Source organism: Macaca nemestrina, chromosome 6 (assembly GCF_043159975.1).
Source record: "Macaca nemestrina isolate mMacNem1 chromosome 6, mMacNem.hap1, whole genome shotgun sequence".
NCBI lineage: Eukaryota > Metazoa > Chordata > Mammalia > Primates > Cercopithecidae > Macaca > Macaca nemestrina.
This window is the reverse complement of record NC_092130.1, coordinates 105,951,284-105,967,975: the sequence shown is the minus strand read 5'-3', so window position 1 is coordinate 105,967,975 and position 16,692 is coordinate 105,951,284. Positions and strand designations below refer to the sequence as shown.

The 16,692-nt window shown below is 43.6% G+C and overlaps 1 protein-coding gene and 1 pseudogene across 7 annotated transcripts in view; both read right to left on the bottom strand.

Moving 5' to 3' along the window:
• Positions 1–16,692, bottom strand: part of LOC105475193 (coiled-coil domain containing 125) — a 52,804-nt gene that overhangs the window by 25,303 nt on the left and 10,809 nt on the right. For 5 of the 7 annotated variants that reach the window (XM_011730271.3, XM_011730270.3, XM_071098841.1 and 2 more), the window contains exons 2-6: positions 14,218–14,562; positions 9,507–9,565; positions 6,641–6,727; positions 3,475–3,552; positions 2,336–2,421 (exon numbers count right to left, since the gene is read on the bottom strand). In XM_011730271.3, the coding sequence (XP_011728573.2) occupies positions 2,336–2,421; positions 3,475–3,552; positions 6,641–6,727; positions 9,507–9,565; positions 14,218–14,521 (614 nt within the window). In that variant the 5' untranslated portion in view covers positions 14,522–14,562. The remainder of the gene's footprint in view (positions 1–2,335; positions 2,422–3,474; positions 3,553–6,640; positions 6,728–9,506; positions 9,566–14,217; positions 14,563–16,692) is intronic. The other 2 variants (XM_011730274.3, XM_071098843.1) reach the window with 2 other exon arrangements.
• On the bottom strand, positions 6,735–9,500 carry LOC105475192 (cofilin-1 pseudogene; annotated as a pseudogene).

Sequence of the window (16,692 nt, the reverse complement as noted above, 5' to 3'; positions counted from 1 at the left end):
CAAAGTATTTCATGAGAAAAAAAGATCCATAGATACATAGGGTACACCGATGTTCATAGCAGCATCATGCAAAATAGCCAAAAGGTAGAGTTAACTCAAGTGTCCATCAGGAATGAATGGATAAACAAAATGGCATACACACCTAACATGGAATATTATTCAGTCTTTTTTTTTTGGATACAAGGTCTCGCTCTGTCACCCAGGCTAGAGTGCAGTGGCCCAGCCTCAGGTCCCTGTAGCCTCCACCTCCTGGGTTCAAGCGATTCTCCTGCCTCAGTCTCCTGAGTAGCTGGGATTACAGGTGCGTGCCACCATGCCCAGCTAATTTTTGTATTTTTGGTAGAGACAGGGTTTCACCACATTGGCCAGGTTGGTCTAGAACTCCTGGCCTCCAGTAATCCGCCTGCCTCAGCCTCCCAAAGTGCTGGGATTATATAGAGAGCCAAAAGCCGGAGGATCAAACAGCAAACTGTTCATCATGAATGCAGGATGTGGGCAAACTTAAACTGCAACTGTCACCAGAAGGTTTGCTGAGGGCAGTCACTCTCTGGTGCCATGTTCCTTGAGGTTATCTACTGGAACATCTGGAGACTACTGTTCAAAGAATGCAGTTGTGCAAGCCTGCACCGAGTCAAGCAGCTGACTGACAACCACCTCCTCCCTATCTCCTTTTTTTTTTTTTTTTTTTTTTTTTTGAGACGGAGTCTCACGCTGTTGCCCAGGCTGGAGTGCAGCGGCGCGATCTCGGCTCACTGCAAGCTCCGCCTCCTGGGTTCACGCCATTCTCCTGCCTCAGCCTCCTGAGTAGCTAGGACTACAGGCGCCCGCCACCGCGCCCGGCTAATTTTTTGTATTTTTAGTAGAGACGGGGTTTCACTGTGGTCTCGATCTCCTGACCTTGTGATCCGCCCGCCTCGGCCTCCCAAAGTGCTGGGATTACAGGCTTGAGCCACCGCGCCCGGCCTTTTTTTTTTTTTTTTTTTTTTTTTTTTTGAGACGGAGTCTCGCTCTGTCGCCCGGGCTGGAGTGCACTGGCGCGATCTCGGCTCACTGCAAGCTCCGCCTCCCGGGTTCCCGCCATTCTCCTGCCTCAGCCTCCCGAGTAGCTGGGACTACAGGCGCCCGCCACCTCGCCCGGCTAATTTTTTTGTATTTTTTTAGTAGAGACGGGGTTTCACCCTGTTAGCCAGGATGGTCTCGATCTCCTGACCTCGTGATCCACCCGTCTCGGCCTCCCAAAGTGCTGGGATTACAGGCTTGAGCCTATCTCCTTTACTCAATAAATATGAATAGCGCTAAAAGCTCAGGGCCCTTGTTCACTAGAGCAAGGAGCACCCTGACCCCTTCTTCCAAATATACTCTTTTGTCTTTATTTTTATTCCCACATTCGTCCCCCTTTGTTCAGTCCAACAGGGATTGGGGCCACGATAGGATTACAGTTGTGAGCCAAGACGCCCAACTGAAATGACTGACTTTAGAGTAAGTGTATAATTTAAAGTTATTAAATAAACTCATACAAATAAAAGAGTTGTTCCAAAGAAATTTTTTCTCTCTTTGGAGCTGATTGTCAGAACATAAAAATTTACTATCTTAACCATCTTATTTTTCATCTTTTTTTTTTTTTTTTTTTAACAAGATGAGGATCTTACTGTGTCATCTAGGCTAGTTTTGAACTCCTGAACCAAAGCAGTCCTCCCACTTCATTCTCCCTAAGTGCTGAAATTACAAGTGTGAGCCATCATGCCCAGCCCCTCAAAAGATTTTTTTTGAAAACAACAAATAGTTCCAATTCCAAAATAATTCTTACACTGTATTTTAAGATAGAGTTTATACTATTTTGGTTTTTGTTTTTGTTTTATTTTTGAGACACGGACTCACTCTGTCATCCAGGCTGAAGTGCAGTGGCGCGATCATGGCTCATTGCAGCCTCCGACTCCCAGGCCCAAGTGATCTTCACACCTCAGCTTTCCATGTAGTTGGGGCTACAGGTGCAAGCCACCACACCCAGCTACTTTTTGTATTTTTGTAGAGATAGGGTTTCAACATGTTGCCCAGGCTGGTCTCAAACTCCTGGACTCAAGTGATCCTCCTGCCTCAGATTCCCAAAGTGCTGGGATTACATGTGTGAGCCACTACACCCAGCCTATGCTTTTTTTTTTTTTTTTTTTCTTGAAGGAAAATTAACTCTAACAGAAAAATATGTGACTAGTTAGTGGCTAAGCAATAAAAATTTTACAATCTTTTGCACTCGGCTCAAAGAAGAAAGCATAAATTACTTTTGAATTACATACATTTTAAAGGTTGTCAAAGAAAAATAATGGAGTAATATACAAACCTGTCATATTTGTGGATCCAAGATTCTTCTATATTTTTAAATCTATTATGATCAAATTCTATTTCCCACTGCAACGCATTTATTTCCTATGGAAAGAAAATAGTACCTTCATGGCAAATTACTACAAATAAATCGTTTCAGGACATTGTGAATACCTGAAGTAAATCATATAATCAGTTCTCAGAAATGGTTTAAAGAGAAAAATTAAGTATTGCTCAAAAAGTATCTCTGACATTTGTAAACACATATAACATGCCTCTTTAGCACTCAAAACAACTCTGCCAAAACTCACTTAATATAGAAAAAATTTCAAATTGTTTGGCTTCAAAATTTGCTGGACTGCTACACCTAGATTTCTCAGTGCCCACCTCCGCTGCATGTAGAGACCTCAAGCAAAATCCACTTCTGGAAATCTTAGGTCAATGGCCCCATCAAAGGAGAACACACCAAGCACAGGAGACATGACCATCTAGGATGATTTCTAACTATCTTTATAGTGAAGATGAGATGGTCAGAAAGACGTATGTTCTGCCAGGCAAGGATAAGGATTAAAAAAAAAATTTTTTTAAGAAGAAAAATGGGCCGGGCGTGGTGGCTCACGCCTGTAATCCCAGCACTTTGGGAGGCCAAGGCGGGCGGATCACGAGGTCAGATCGAGACCATTCCGGCTAACGTGGTGAAATCCCGTCTCTACTAAAAACACAAAAAATTAGCTGGGTGTGGTGGTGGGCGCCTGTATTCCCAGCTACTCCAGAGGCTGAGGCAAGAGAATGGCATGAACCTGGGAGGCAGAGCTTGCAGCGAGTAGAGATCGCACCACTGCACTCCAGCCTGGGCGACAGAGTGAGACTCCATCTCAAAAAAAAAAAAAAAAAAAAAAAGCAGAAGAAGAAAAATGAGAAGTACCTATTTGGCAGGCCTCCTACTACCTTAACATAGGGAAATAAAAATAACCTGAATTCATTGTGCACATGACAGTCTGTTTTAGATTGCAAACTCCAAAAGGGAAGACCATCAGAACTGAAGCACACCTAGCAGAGGGTATGCACAAATGACAGATCCATTAGTATGGTGAGTTTAGGAAAACTATATTTAAAGTTTATTGAATTCAATAAGTCTACACTAAAAGCACCAAATACCTTCTTCAAGGATCTGTTTTGTTCCATAGTTTTTTGAAGCACTGCCTGCGTATGACTTGTGGCTTTGCCAAGTATTGCCTAAGAAAAATAAAACTAGCATCAGTATAAATTAAATTTGTAATTACTCCTCTGTACATCATGAAGTTCTCTTTTATTTTAAGGCAATGGAAAATTAAGATGAATTGAGATAAGAATTTCACAGTGACCACCTTTTATGGAGAGTCTGATAGTTCAAAAGTCGGGAGATCTTGGTTTGGCTCTTTTCCAATGAATGTGGGAATGAATGAATGAATTCCACACAAAGAAAGTGTTCAGAATAGTACTATTCATCAGTCATAAAGTGGAAACCACCTGATATGGTTTGGCTCTGTGACCCCACTCAAATCTCATCTTGAATTGTACTCCAATAATGCCCACATACTGTGGGAGGGACCCAGTGGGAGATAATTTGAATCAAGGGGGCAGTTTTACCCATACTGTTCTCATGGTAGTGAATAAGTCTCATCAGATCTGATGATTTTCTCAGGGGTTCCACTTTTGCATCTCTCTCATTTTCTCTTGCTGCTGCCAAGTATGAAGTGCCTTTCGCCTCCCGCCATGATTCTGAGGCCTCCCCAGCCATGTGGAACTGTAAGTCCAATTAAACCTCTTTTTCTTCCCAGTCTTGGGTATGTCTTTATCAGGAGCATAAAAATGGACTAATACAGTAATTTGGCACCAGTAGAGTGGGGCATTGCTGAAAAGATACCCAAAAACGTGGAAGCTACTTTGGAACTGGGTAACAGGCAGAGATTGGGACAGTTTGGAGGGCTCAGAAGAAGACAGGAAAATGTAGGAAAGATTGGAAGTTTCTAGATATTTGTTGAGTGTCTTTGACAAAAACACTGATAATGATATGGACAATGAAATCCAGGCTGAGGTGGTCTCAGATGGAGATGAAGAACTTGTTGAGAACTGGAGCAAAGGTGACTCTTGTTATGTTTTAGCAAAGAGATTTGTGGCATTTTGCCCCTGCCCTAGAGATTTGTGGAACTTGAGAGAGATGATTTAGAGTATCTGGTGGAAGAAATTTCTAAGCAGCAAAGCATTCAAGAGGTGGCTTGGGTACTGTTAAAGGTATTACGTTTTAAAAGGGAAGCAGAGCATAAAAGTTTGGAAAATTTGCAGCCTGACAATGCAATAGAAAAGAAAATCCCATTTTCTAAGGATAAATTTAAGCTAGCTGCAAATATTTGCATAAGTAATAAGGAGCCAAATGTTAATCCCCAAGATAATGGGGAAAATGTCTCCAGGGCATGTCAGAGACCTTTGCAGCAGCCTCTCCCATCACAGAGCCAGAAGTCTTGGAGGAAAAAATGATTTCATGGGCAGGGCCCAGGGTCCCCGTGCTGTGCGCAGTCTAAGGACTTGGTGCCCTATGTCCCAGCCACTCCAGCGGTGGCTGAAAGCAGCCAAGGTACAGCACAGTCTGTGAATATAGGGGGTGCAAGCCGCAAGCCTTGGCAGCTTCCACGTGATGTTGAGCCTGTGGGTACACAGAAGTAAAGAATCGGGGCTTGGGAACCTCCACTACATTTCAGAAGATGTATGGAAATGCCTGGATGTCCAGGCAGAAGTTTCCTGCAGGGATGGGGCTCTCATGGAGAACCTCTGCTAGGGTACTACAGAAGGGAAATGTGGGGTTGGAGCCCCCACACCGAGGCCCTATTGCAGCACTGCCTAGTGGAGCTATGAGAAGAGGGCCACCGTCCTCCAGACCCCAGAATGGTAGATCCACCCATGGCTTACACTGTGCACCTGGAAAAGCCACAGACACTCAATGCCAGCCCGTGAAAGCAGCCAGGAGGGAGACTGTACCCTGCTAAGCCACAGGGGTGGAGCTGCCCAAGGCCATGGGAACCCACCTGTTGAATCAATGTGACCTGGATGTGAGGCCTAGAGTCAAAGGAGATCATTTTGGAGCTTTAAAATTTGACTGCCTCACTGGATTTTGGACTTGCATGGGCCCTGTAACCCCTTTGTTTTGGCCAATTTCTCCCATTTGGAATGGCTATATACCTACATCCCCATTGTATCTAGGAAGTAAATAGCTTGCTTTTGATTTTACCAGCTCATAGGCAGAAGGGACTTGCCTTGTCTCAGATGAGACTTTGGACTGTGGACTTTTGGGTTAATGCTGAAATGATTTAAGACTTTGGGGGACTGTTGGGAAGGCATCATTGGTTTTGAAATGTGAGGACATGAGACTTGGAGGAGCCAGAGCAGAATTATATGGTTTGGCTCTGTGTCCTTACCCAAATCTCATCTTGAATTATACTCCCATAATTCCCACATGTTGTGGGAAGGACCCAGTGGGAGATAATTTGGATCATGGGGGTGGTTTCCCCCATACTGTTCTCATGGTAGTAAATAAGTTTCATGAGATCTGATGGTTTTATCAGGGGTTTCCACTTTTGCATCTTCCTCATTTTCTTTTGCCACTGCCACGTAGGAAGTGCCTTTCACCTCCCGTCATGATTCTGAGGCCTTCACAGCCATGCGGAACTGTAAGTCCAATTAAACCTTTTTCCCCCCAGTCTTGGGTATGTCTTTATCAGCAGCATGAAAATGGACTAATACACCACCCAAATGTCCATCAACTGGTGAATGCATAAGCAAAACATGGTGCATCTACACAATGGAGTATTACTTGGCAATAAAAAGGAAGAAAGTACTGATACATGCTACAACATGTATGAACCTCTAAAACATGCTAACTAAAAGAATCCCAGTGCAAAAGAATCCAGTCACATATCTTATGATTCTATTTATATTAAATAGAAAAGGCAAATGTACAAACAGAAAGTAGATTACTGGGGATAGGGGTGGGAATAAGGAATGACTGCTGATGGGCACCAGGTCCCTTTTTTGGTGTTGGAAATACTCTAAAATTAGATTATAGTGATGGTGGTACAACTCTTATATCTTATATCTAGTAAAAATGAATTGTAGTGTATATTTACATGTGAATTTCATGATATATAAATTATAAAGTTCTTAAAAATATACATACCTAAAAAAACCTTCAACTATATTAAGTCCTTCTGTTTTGGTTTTAAAACTTAAAACCATATCAACATTATTATTGGAATGTGTAAGTGGTGAAAGTTTAAAAACAACTTCTTACCATGCTTTGAAGAATTTTCAATGCTTCCTCTTTACCTCTGAGTTGTCTTTGAGATGCCTCAAGTTCAGTTTTTAAAATTTCTACCTCCTGAGGACAGAAAGAAAATTAGTCTTCCTATCTGCAAGATATGCAAACCTAAAATTATCAGTTTGGCTAGTCTACATTTACCCTTGGCTCAAAGCACTTACAAATGAGGCTGAAAATTCTTCTAGACTTAGTGAGTGAACCAGACATACTAAAATTGAAAGCCTCGGCCAGGTGAGGTGGCTCACACCTGTAATCCCTGCATTTTGGGAGTCCAAGGTGGGTGGATCACCTCAGGTCAGGAGTTCATGGCCAGCCTGGCTAACATGGTGAAACCCCATCTCTACTAAACATACAAAAAATTTGCCGGGCATGGTGGCGCACGCCTGTAATCCCAGCTACTCTGGAGGCTCAGACAGGAGAATCGCTTGAACCCAGGAGGCGGAGGTTGCAGTGAGCCAAGACTAAGTCACTGCACTCCAGTCTGAGTGACAGAGCGAGACTCTGTCTCAATTTAAAAAAAAAATAGCTGGGCATGGTGGCTCACACCTGTAAACCCAGCTACTCCAGAGGCTCAGGCATGAGAATTGCTTGAACCAGGGAGGTTTTTGAGACAGAGTCTCACTCGGTTGCCCAGGCTGGAGTGCAGTGGCATGATCTCGACTCACTGCAACCTCCACCTCCCAGGCTCAAGTGATTCTCCTGCCTCAGCCTCCCAAGTAGCTGGGATTGCAGGCATGCACCACTACTGCCTGGATAATTTTTGTATTTTTAGTAGAGACAGGGGTTTCACTATATTGGCCAGGCTGGTCTCGAACTCCTGACCTCAAATGATCCACTGACCTTGGCCTCCCAAAGTGCTGGGATTACAGGCGTGAGACACTGCCCCCAGCCCCAGTTGGCTTTCATGTTGTTTACATACTGAGGTTGCAGTTCCTTATGTAGGGACTCAAGGTAAGGAGGCAGCTGCCGGCCCCAATCCAATGACTAGTGTCCTTATAAATTGAGGGAAATTTGGACCCAGATTCATAGGGAGAAGTCCATGTGACAGGCAGAGGCTGGATTTCTGCAGCTACCAGCCAAGGAACACCAACGACTACAGCAAGCATCAGAAGCTAGGAAGAGGCAAAGGACTCTCCTCTAAAGCCTTCAGAGGGAGAACGGCCTGCTGAAACTTTGGTTTCAAACTTCAGCCTCCAGAACTGAGAGCAAATAGATTTCTGTTGTTTTAAGCCACCGGTCTGTGGTACTTTGTCTCGGCAGCCGAATACAGTAGCTTTCACAGGAAGAGTCCCAAACACACACTAAGGTGGGCTTCCTATTTCCCAAAGGACAGGCACCCCTCGCAGAAACTGCAATTCCCACCAAGGCAGTGGGCTCCTCAGGCCGCTGGAGACTCTGGGCTTCTGACTTTAATGAGGTGAAATTAAGTCAGATTGTTTGAAGCCACACATACGGGGAAAGCAGGTGGAAGGAAGTGATCTTACTTTCTCAAGGAGGAGATAAGAGAAGTGGGGTGGAAAGGAGAACTGGTGGGCATGTTTACATAAGTAGCTTCTTTAAGAGATGAGGTGGATAAGAAACAGAGGAGGCCAGTTGAAAAGGATGAGCTCTCGAGTGTGGTTCAGCAAGAATATCTGGAAAGCCAAAATTTGCCTTCCCCACAGATTTAGTACCATTTAAACAAAGTATCTATCAATGGACTTTATTCACTTGAGAATTTTTTTTTTTTTTAATCAAAAGTCTCTTACTGGTCCTGCTTGCATGAGTAGCAGTGAGCAGGGGAAAAGGGAGAGGAACCAGCCAGCACAGGGAGGGGTCATCTCCACAACATTCCATTTATACACAGAACTAAACAGACAAGCACAGAGTCATTATTGCGGTTACGAGTCAGCAGCAAGGGAAGTGGGAGGAACAGGTGGGGAGTGGGGGTGTTGTTAAAAAAAAATACAGGCCCCCCCCAACAACTGGGGTGCCTGGGGGGAACTTGGTCTGCTTCAACCCAAGAGGAATTAGAAGCTCAAAAGCAGTTCGGGAAGGCCAGAACCATCAGGGATGCAGGGAGAAGGAAAATCCAGGCAGTGGGGGGTCTGTTTGGCAACTGGGGTGAAGGGACTGCCCTTCCTCTGCTGGGATGCCCCCAGCCCCTCCTATCTGGCAGGAAGGGGGCAACCTGCAACCCCCGAGGACAGGTGTGGGGCTGCCAGATGCTCCAGGCAGGGGGCCAGAAAGGGCTCACAAAGGCTTGCCTTCCAGGCAGATGACCACACTGCCCCCAGCTTCTCTGCCAGGGTGCAGTGGTCCTTGACCTCCTCATAGTATTTTGCTTGTAATTCTTGCTTGATCCCTGTCAGCTTCTTGTTGATGGCGTCCTTGGAGCTGGTATTGATCATTTTGCTCTTAAGGGGCACAGGCTCAGGGGCCCAGAAGATAAACACCAGGTCCTCCTTCTTGCTCTCCTTGGTCCCAGAGGTTGCGTCACAGAGGGCGTAGCAGCAATCCATCCTTATCTGGCAGCATCTTGACAAAGGTGGCATAAGGGTCGTCGACAGTCTGGCCCACATCGCCCACCAGGATCTCCTTGCCCTCCTCCAGGATGATGTTCTTCTTGTCCTCACTCAGGCCGAAGAGCACCGCCTTCTTACGCTTCTTCACCTCCTCTGGCATTGAAGACTTACACACCTTCATGTCGTTGAACACCTTGATGACACTATCAGAGACAGCCACACCAGAGGCCATGTTTCCGGAAGCGAAAAGGAGAGGGCACACAGAGCCGCAGAAGACGAGAGCACTGCAGCCACTGCTGGGACCCAACTAAACCGAGAATTTTTGTAGTACCTACCTCTAAAGTTTCATGAAGACATTGCCTTAATTCTTCATTTGACAATTCTGAATTCGAATCTATTTGCGGGGGAGAAAAGAATCTATTAGGGGGAAAATTTTGAATTTTTTAACTAATTAAACATAGGACATTTGTTTACAAATTACCCAATACAGGCATCCCCTAAATTGCAAAGAGAAGAAAATTATAATAGACCACCAGGTGCGGTGGCTCACGCCTGAAATCCCAGCAATTTGGGAGGCCTAGGCGGGCAGATCACTTGATGTCATGAGTTCAAGGCCAGCTTGGTCAACATAGTGAAACCCCGTCTGTACTAAAAATACAAAAATTAGCTTGGCATGGTGGTGCCTGCCTGTAGTCCCAGCTACTTGAGAGGCTGAGACAGGAGAATCGCTTGAACCCAGGAGGCGGAGGTTGCAGTGAGCGGAGATTGTGACACTGTATTCTAGCCTGGGCAACACAGTGACTCTGTTTCAAAAAAAATTTTTTAACAGACCATACTATGGTAAAAATATGAGTGTAAAGCATTTCACAAATGAAAAACACATACTGTACTTTGGAATACAAAAAATTTTTACATAGATCCTAAGGATCGCTTGAGGCCAGGAGTTAGAAACAAGCCTAGGCAACAAGACCTCCATCTCTACGAAATGTAAAATAAAAAATTAGCTAGACATGGTGATGTGCTGGTAGTCCCAGCTACGTGGGAAACTGAGGTGGGAGGATCACTTGAGTCCAGGAGTTCGAGGCTGCAGTGAGCTATGACTGTACCACTATCCTCCAGCTTGAGCAACAGAGCAAGACCATCTAAAAAAACAAACCGGGACTCTCAAATAAAGCAGATGTTAATGTGTTGGTTAATTACTACATTCAAATAAAAATATAGAAAAACATGAATATTGGTGAGTAAAATAAATAGATTTTGTTGTTTAGGCTTAAGCTTGAATGATGTAGTGGTATAAATATATAAGAAATAACTTTGGCTGGGCGCAGTGGCTCACGCCTATAATCCCAGCACTTTGGGACGCCGAGGCAGGTGGATCACTTGAGGTAAGGAGTTCAAGACCAGCCTGGCCAATATGGTGAAACCCCATCTCTATTAAAAATATAAAAATTAGCTGGGCGTGGTGGTGCCTGCCTGTAGTCCCAGCTACTCAAGAGAGCAAGGCAGAAGAATTGCTTGAACCCGGGAGGCAGAGGTTGCAGTGAGCCGAGATCTCACCATTAGACTCCACCTGAGCGACAGGAGAAAAAAAAATTTTATTTTTTTTCTCAAAAAAATAAAAATAATAAAAATAATAACCTGAAGGCTGGGCACGGTGGCTCACACCTGTAATCCCAGCACTTTGGGAGGCTGAGGCAGGCAGATCACCTGAGGTCAGGACTTCAAGACTAGCCTGTCTATGTGGTGAAACCCTGTCTCTACTAAAAATACAAAGTTAGTCAGGCATGGTGGTGCACACCTGTAGTCCCAGCTATTTGGGAGGCTGAAGCAGGAGAATCCTGCTTGAACCCGGGAGAGGGGGGTTACAGTGTGCCGTGATTGCGCCACTGTACTCCAACCTAGGCAACAGAGCAAGATTCTGTCTCAAAAACAAAACAAAAGGCCGGGTGCGGTGGCTCACACCTGTAATCCTAGCACTTTGGGAGGCTGAGAAGGGTGGATCATCTGAGGTCAGGAGTTCAAGACCAGCCTGGCCTACATGGTGAAACCCCATCTCTACTAACAAATACAAAAATTAGCTGGGAATGGTGGCAGGCGCTTCTAATCCCAGCTACTCAGGAAGCTGAGGCATGAGAATCGCTTGAACCCGGGAGTCAGAGGTTGCAGTGCACTGAGATCGCACCATTGCACTCCAGCCTGGGCAACAAGAGCAAAACTCTGTCTCAAAAAAAAAAAAGAAACCTAGATTTTATTTCTTTCCAAAAAGAATGACTAGAAGAGTCCTGTAACTTCAATTATTTCTTCCTTAATGTGATCAATTGAGAAGTTAAACTGAGCTTCCTAAGAGCTTCATTTTCCTTTCTGCCTCAATGGCAGTTAAAAAAAAAAAAAAAAATTAAAGTGGTAAATTATAAGCAAGAGAGTATAGGAAGTAAAAAAAATTTTTTTGAGAAGAATGTTTACTTTGAAAAAATATTTCTCAAAACAACTTTCTTTACTATTGTGAAATTTCATTAACATGACAGTATCTAAGGCAAAACCTAAATCATGTTTGTACTGTGATGGATGATACAGGCTTCCAAGGAGGGACAGAATGACGCTGGGTTGGCAGTGACAAGTTCTGTTCTATTAATACTTGTGGTAGGCAGAATATTATGTCCACATGCCAATTCCCAGAAGCTGTGAACACATGGCAAAAGGAATTTGCAGATGTGATGAGATTAAGGATTTTGAGACAGGAGAGTACTCCGGATTATCCAGGTGGGTCCAGTGTACTCATAAGAGTCCTTATAAATGAAAGCGGGAGACGAGAAGGTCAATGACAGAGTGATATGATGTGAGAAAGACTCAGCCATTGTTGACTTTGAAGATGGGGAGGGGGCCATGAGCCAAGGAATGCAGTAGCCTCTGGAGCTAGAAAAGGCAAGGGAGTAGAGTCTCCCCACCGAATCTCCAGAAGGAACACACCCTGCCAACACCCTGGCTTTAGCCCAGTGAAATTTATTTGGGACTTTTTTTTCCACAGAGAGAGGGTCTTGCTTTATTGCTTAGGCTGCAGTGCTCCTGCATCAGCTTCTCAGGTAGCTGGGACTACAGGTGCACACTACTACACCTGGCTAATTTTTAAACATTTTTTCTGTGGAGTTGTGGTCTTTCTGTGTTGACCAGGCTGGTCTCGAGCTCCTGGCCTCAAGCAATTCTCCCACCTCAGCCTCCCAAAATGCTGGGATTATAGGCATCAGCTACCACACATAGCCTCTTTGGCACTTCTGACCTGCAGAACTGTAAAATAATAAATTTGTGTTGTTTTAAGCCATTAAATTTGTGGTATTTGGGAAATTATCTATTAGTGATAGGACCAACTTTGATACAAAGAAAAGTTCATAACCCAACAAAATGGGAACTCATACTATTACTATTTAAATCTTATTTATACCCCAGTGTTTCTTCATGTTTTTTGTTTGTTTGTTGGTTGGTTTGAGATGGAGTCTTGCTCTGTCGCCCAGGCTAGAGTGCAGTGGTGTGATCTTGGCTCAATGCAACCCCCGCCTCCCAGGTTCAAGTGATTCTCCTGCCTCAGCCTCCCAAGTAGCTGGGATTACAGGCTCCTGCCACCACGCTCAGCTAATTTTTTTGTATTTTTAGTAGAGACGGGGTTTCACCATCTTGGCCAGGCTGGTCTCAAACTCCTGACCTCGTGATCCACCCACCCCGGCCTCCCAAAGTGTTGGGATTGCAGGCGTGAGCTACCATACCTGGCCTCTGCATGTTTTTATAAAGGCATCTTAGCATCATGCTCAGTTTTCAACATTTTCCTTGCAAAACAGTATCCATTCTCTATACACAATAAGGAATTGGAAGAAAAATATAAAAATAACCCCATTCTAATTTCAAGAGGGATTTTGAAGGATGGGGATGAACCCTGAGCTACCACGTATTTTTGTAAATCTGAAACCATGTTTCTTAAATCACTCTTACGTTGTTCTAATTTGTGTTTGTTCAACTTTGTGGGGAAGTTTCAGAAGAGGAAGTTTTGCAACATTGATTACATAAGATTTAGCCAGATAACAGCTGGTGCCATGGTACAGGCATGGGCTTATCCACAGATTCCTGATCATTTTGGAGTTGTAACATTATATCACAATATGTTAAATTTTATTATTTCCATAAGGTAAGGTATAATTTCTTTTTGGTTATGATAAGTTAAGACAAACGGTTTTGACAATTTTTGAGAGTTTCATGACATCCCTAAAATAACCAGAAGCATCTCTGTTCTTCCTGGAACACTCCTTTCCCAAAGATCCCAGCCACTGCGCCTGGCCCACAGGTTTATTTTCTATCTCCTCTATTAGAATGTGAAATCCATGACATTAGGGCTTTTGTCTATTTTGTTTACTCATATTATTCTCAGAAATTAGACCTGTGCCTGACACCTAATGATGCCCAATAAATACTTATTGACTACAAAAAAAAGTACATCACAAAAAAAAGCAAGGTTGGTAATCATTTACAGATATCATTAACAAATATATTAGATGTATAAAACTACTGTACTTCAAAGTTGTACAATATTTAGAAATATAAACATCAACTACTTTTGTACTACCACCAATACCAAGAGATGAATAAAGATAAATTTCTAAAGACTGGGTGCGGTGGCTCGCGCCTGTAATCCCAGCACTTTGGGAGGCCAAGGCGGGCAAATCGCTTGAGGTCAGGAGTTTGAGACCAGCCTGGCCAAGATGGTGAAACCTTGCCTCTACTAAAAACAAAAATTAGCCAGGTGTAGTGGTGCGTGCCTGTAATCCCAGCTACTCCAGTGGCTGAGGCAGGAGAATTGTTTGAACCCAGGGGGCAGAGGTTGCAGTGAGCCGAGATCGTGTGCCACTGCACTCCAGCCTGGGTGACAGAGCAAGACTCCGTCTAGAAAAAAAAAAAGAAAAAAATCTAAAATCCAATATGGTTATTTATTTTAGATTTTGGAAGGGTTATACCTTTGATACTATTCACAGGAGAAAGGAAGGAGAGGAAATTCAGCATTCTTACCAGTGCTACTTTGTCGTCTGTAATTGGACATTCTGGACACTTGAGGGAATGTATCTTGCAGGCTCTTATGCTTGGAATACTGAAAACTCGCTTCACTTCTTTCTTCTCCCTTTCTCGGAAATGGAGGAGGGCTAAAGTTCCTTCCATCTGATCTTTTTCTAGACCTATGTGAAACTTCTACTTCATAAATCCCACCAGGTTTCCTTCCGAGGCCATACCCTAAATCACCTTCTGTCATGTCATCCTCTTCTGTTTCCCAGAGCTGCACGTCCGACTCACTTGATGACCTCGCCACCTTGCTCATGAGCCAAATGCCGTCTTTATCATAAGAAAAAAACGGGTTGTCTGTAGTTAAGAAGAAGAGTAGTTAGGAAACCGTCAGTAGATCCAGCAATCCCACTTCTGGGTATTTACCCAAAACTGATTTGAAATCAGTATGTCAAAGAGACGTCCGCATTCCCATGTTCACTGTAGCACTGTTTACAATAGCCAAAATATGGAACCAACCTAAGTGTCCATCAAAGAGGAATAGGTGAAGAAAATAGGTGTGTGGGGTGTGTGTGTGTGTGTGTGTGTGTGTGTGTGTGTGTGTATATACAATGGAATACTAGTCAGCCTTGACAAAGAAGGAAATCCAGTCATTTGGGACACCATGGATGGAACTGGAAAACATTATGCAAGGTGTAACATGCCAGGCACAGAAAGACAAATACCACATGTTCTCCCTTATGTACAAAATAAAAAACAATCAGCCAGGCACGGTGGCTCACGCCTGTAATCCCAGCACTTTGGGAGGCCAAGGTGGGCGGATCCTGAGGGCAGAAGATCGAGACCATCATGGCTAACATGGTGAAACCCCGCCTCTACTAAAATACAAAAAAATTAGCTGGGCATGGTGGCGGGTGCCTTTAGTCCCAGGTACTCAGGAGGCTGAGGCAGAAGAATGGCGTGAACCCAGGGGGCGGAGCTGGCAGTGAGCCAAGATTGCACCACTGCACTCCAGTCTGGGCGAGAGCGACACTCCATCTCAAAATAATAATAATAATAATAAAATAAAATAAAAAACAAACTCAAAGGAGAAGAAAAATGGTGGTTACCAGAGGCTGGGGGATGGGAGGAATGGGGAGATGATGGTCAAAGGGCACAAAGTCCTAGTTAGACAGAAAGAATAAGGTTTTTTCCTTTGCAATACATTTCACAGCACGGTGAATATAACAAAAATGTATTGTACATTTCAAAATTGCTCATAGAATAAATTTCAAATATTCTCACCACAAAAATGATTAAGTATTTGAGATGACGGATATGTTAATCAACTTGATTTAATTATTCCACATTGATTCATAATCATAACATCACTTTGTACCCCATAAATATAGACAGCTATAATCTGTCAATTTACAATTAAAAAAACAAAAAACCTAACAAAATGAAAAAAACCCATCAGTAAAGTCATGTGTCACTTAATGATGGGAATACATTCTGAGAAATGTGTTGTTAGGCAATTTTGTCATTGTGTGAACATCATAGAGCATACATATACAAACCTAGATAGTACAGCCTACTATACCCCTGGGCTACATGGCTTAGCCTATAGTTCCTAGTCTACAAACATGTATAGTATGTTATAGCACTGAATAGGAAATGTTGTATAGCATGTTATAGCACTGTAGGAAATCGTTACACATGGGTCAATATTTGTGTATGTAAACATACCTAAACATAGAAAAGGAACAGTAAAAATACAATAGTATCTTATGGGACTACCACTCTCTATGTGGTCTGTCACTGACTGAAACATAATTTGGTGCATAACTGTATAATAAAGCTGAATTTTTCAGGGAAAAAAGTTTCTTCCTGTATTATACAGGCATGAATATCCCAGGAATGCACTCGTACATAAATGCCCTTGCAATCTAATTATAAATATTTAATATTTCAGAACTCTTTTCTTTTTTAGACGGAGCTTTGCTCTTGTTGCCCAGGCTGGAGTGCAGCGGTGCAATCTTGACTCACCACAACCTCCGCCTCCCGGGTTCAAGCGATTATCCTGCCTCAACCTCCCAAGTATCTCGAATTACAGCCATGCGCCACCATGCCCGGCTAATTTTCTATTTTTTTTTTAGTAGAGATGGGGTTTCTTCATGTTGGTCAGGCTGGTCTTGAACTCCTGACCTCAGGTGATCCACCTGCCTCGGCCTCCCAAAGTGCTGGGATTACAGGCACTCCACCGCGCCCAGCCAGGTTTTGTTTTTTCATTTGTTTGTTTGAGAGACGGGGTCTAGCCATGTTGCCCAGGCTGGTCTCCAACTCGTGGGCTCAAGTGATTCTCCCAACTCGGCCTCCGGAGTAGCTGGGATGACAGGAGTGAGGTACCACGTGGGGGTGGGGAGCAGATATACTCCATACTCAATAAATACTTGTTTAGTAACCGAATAAAGGAAGAGAGGAATAAAGAAACAAACTGAAATACAA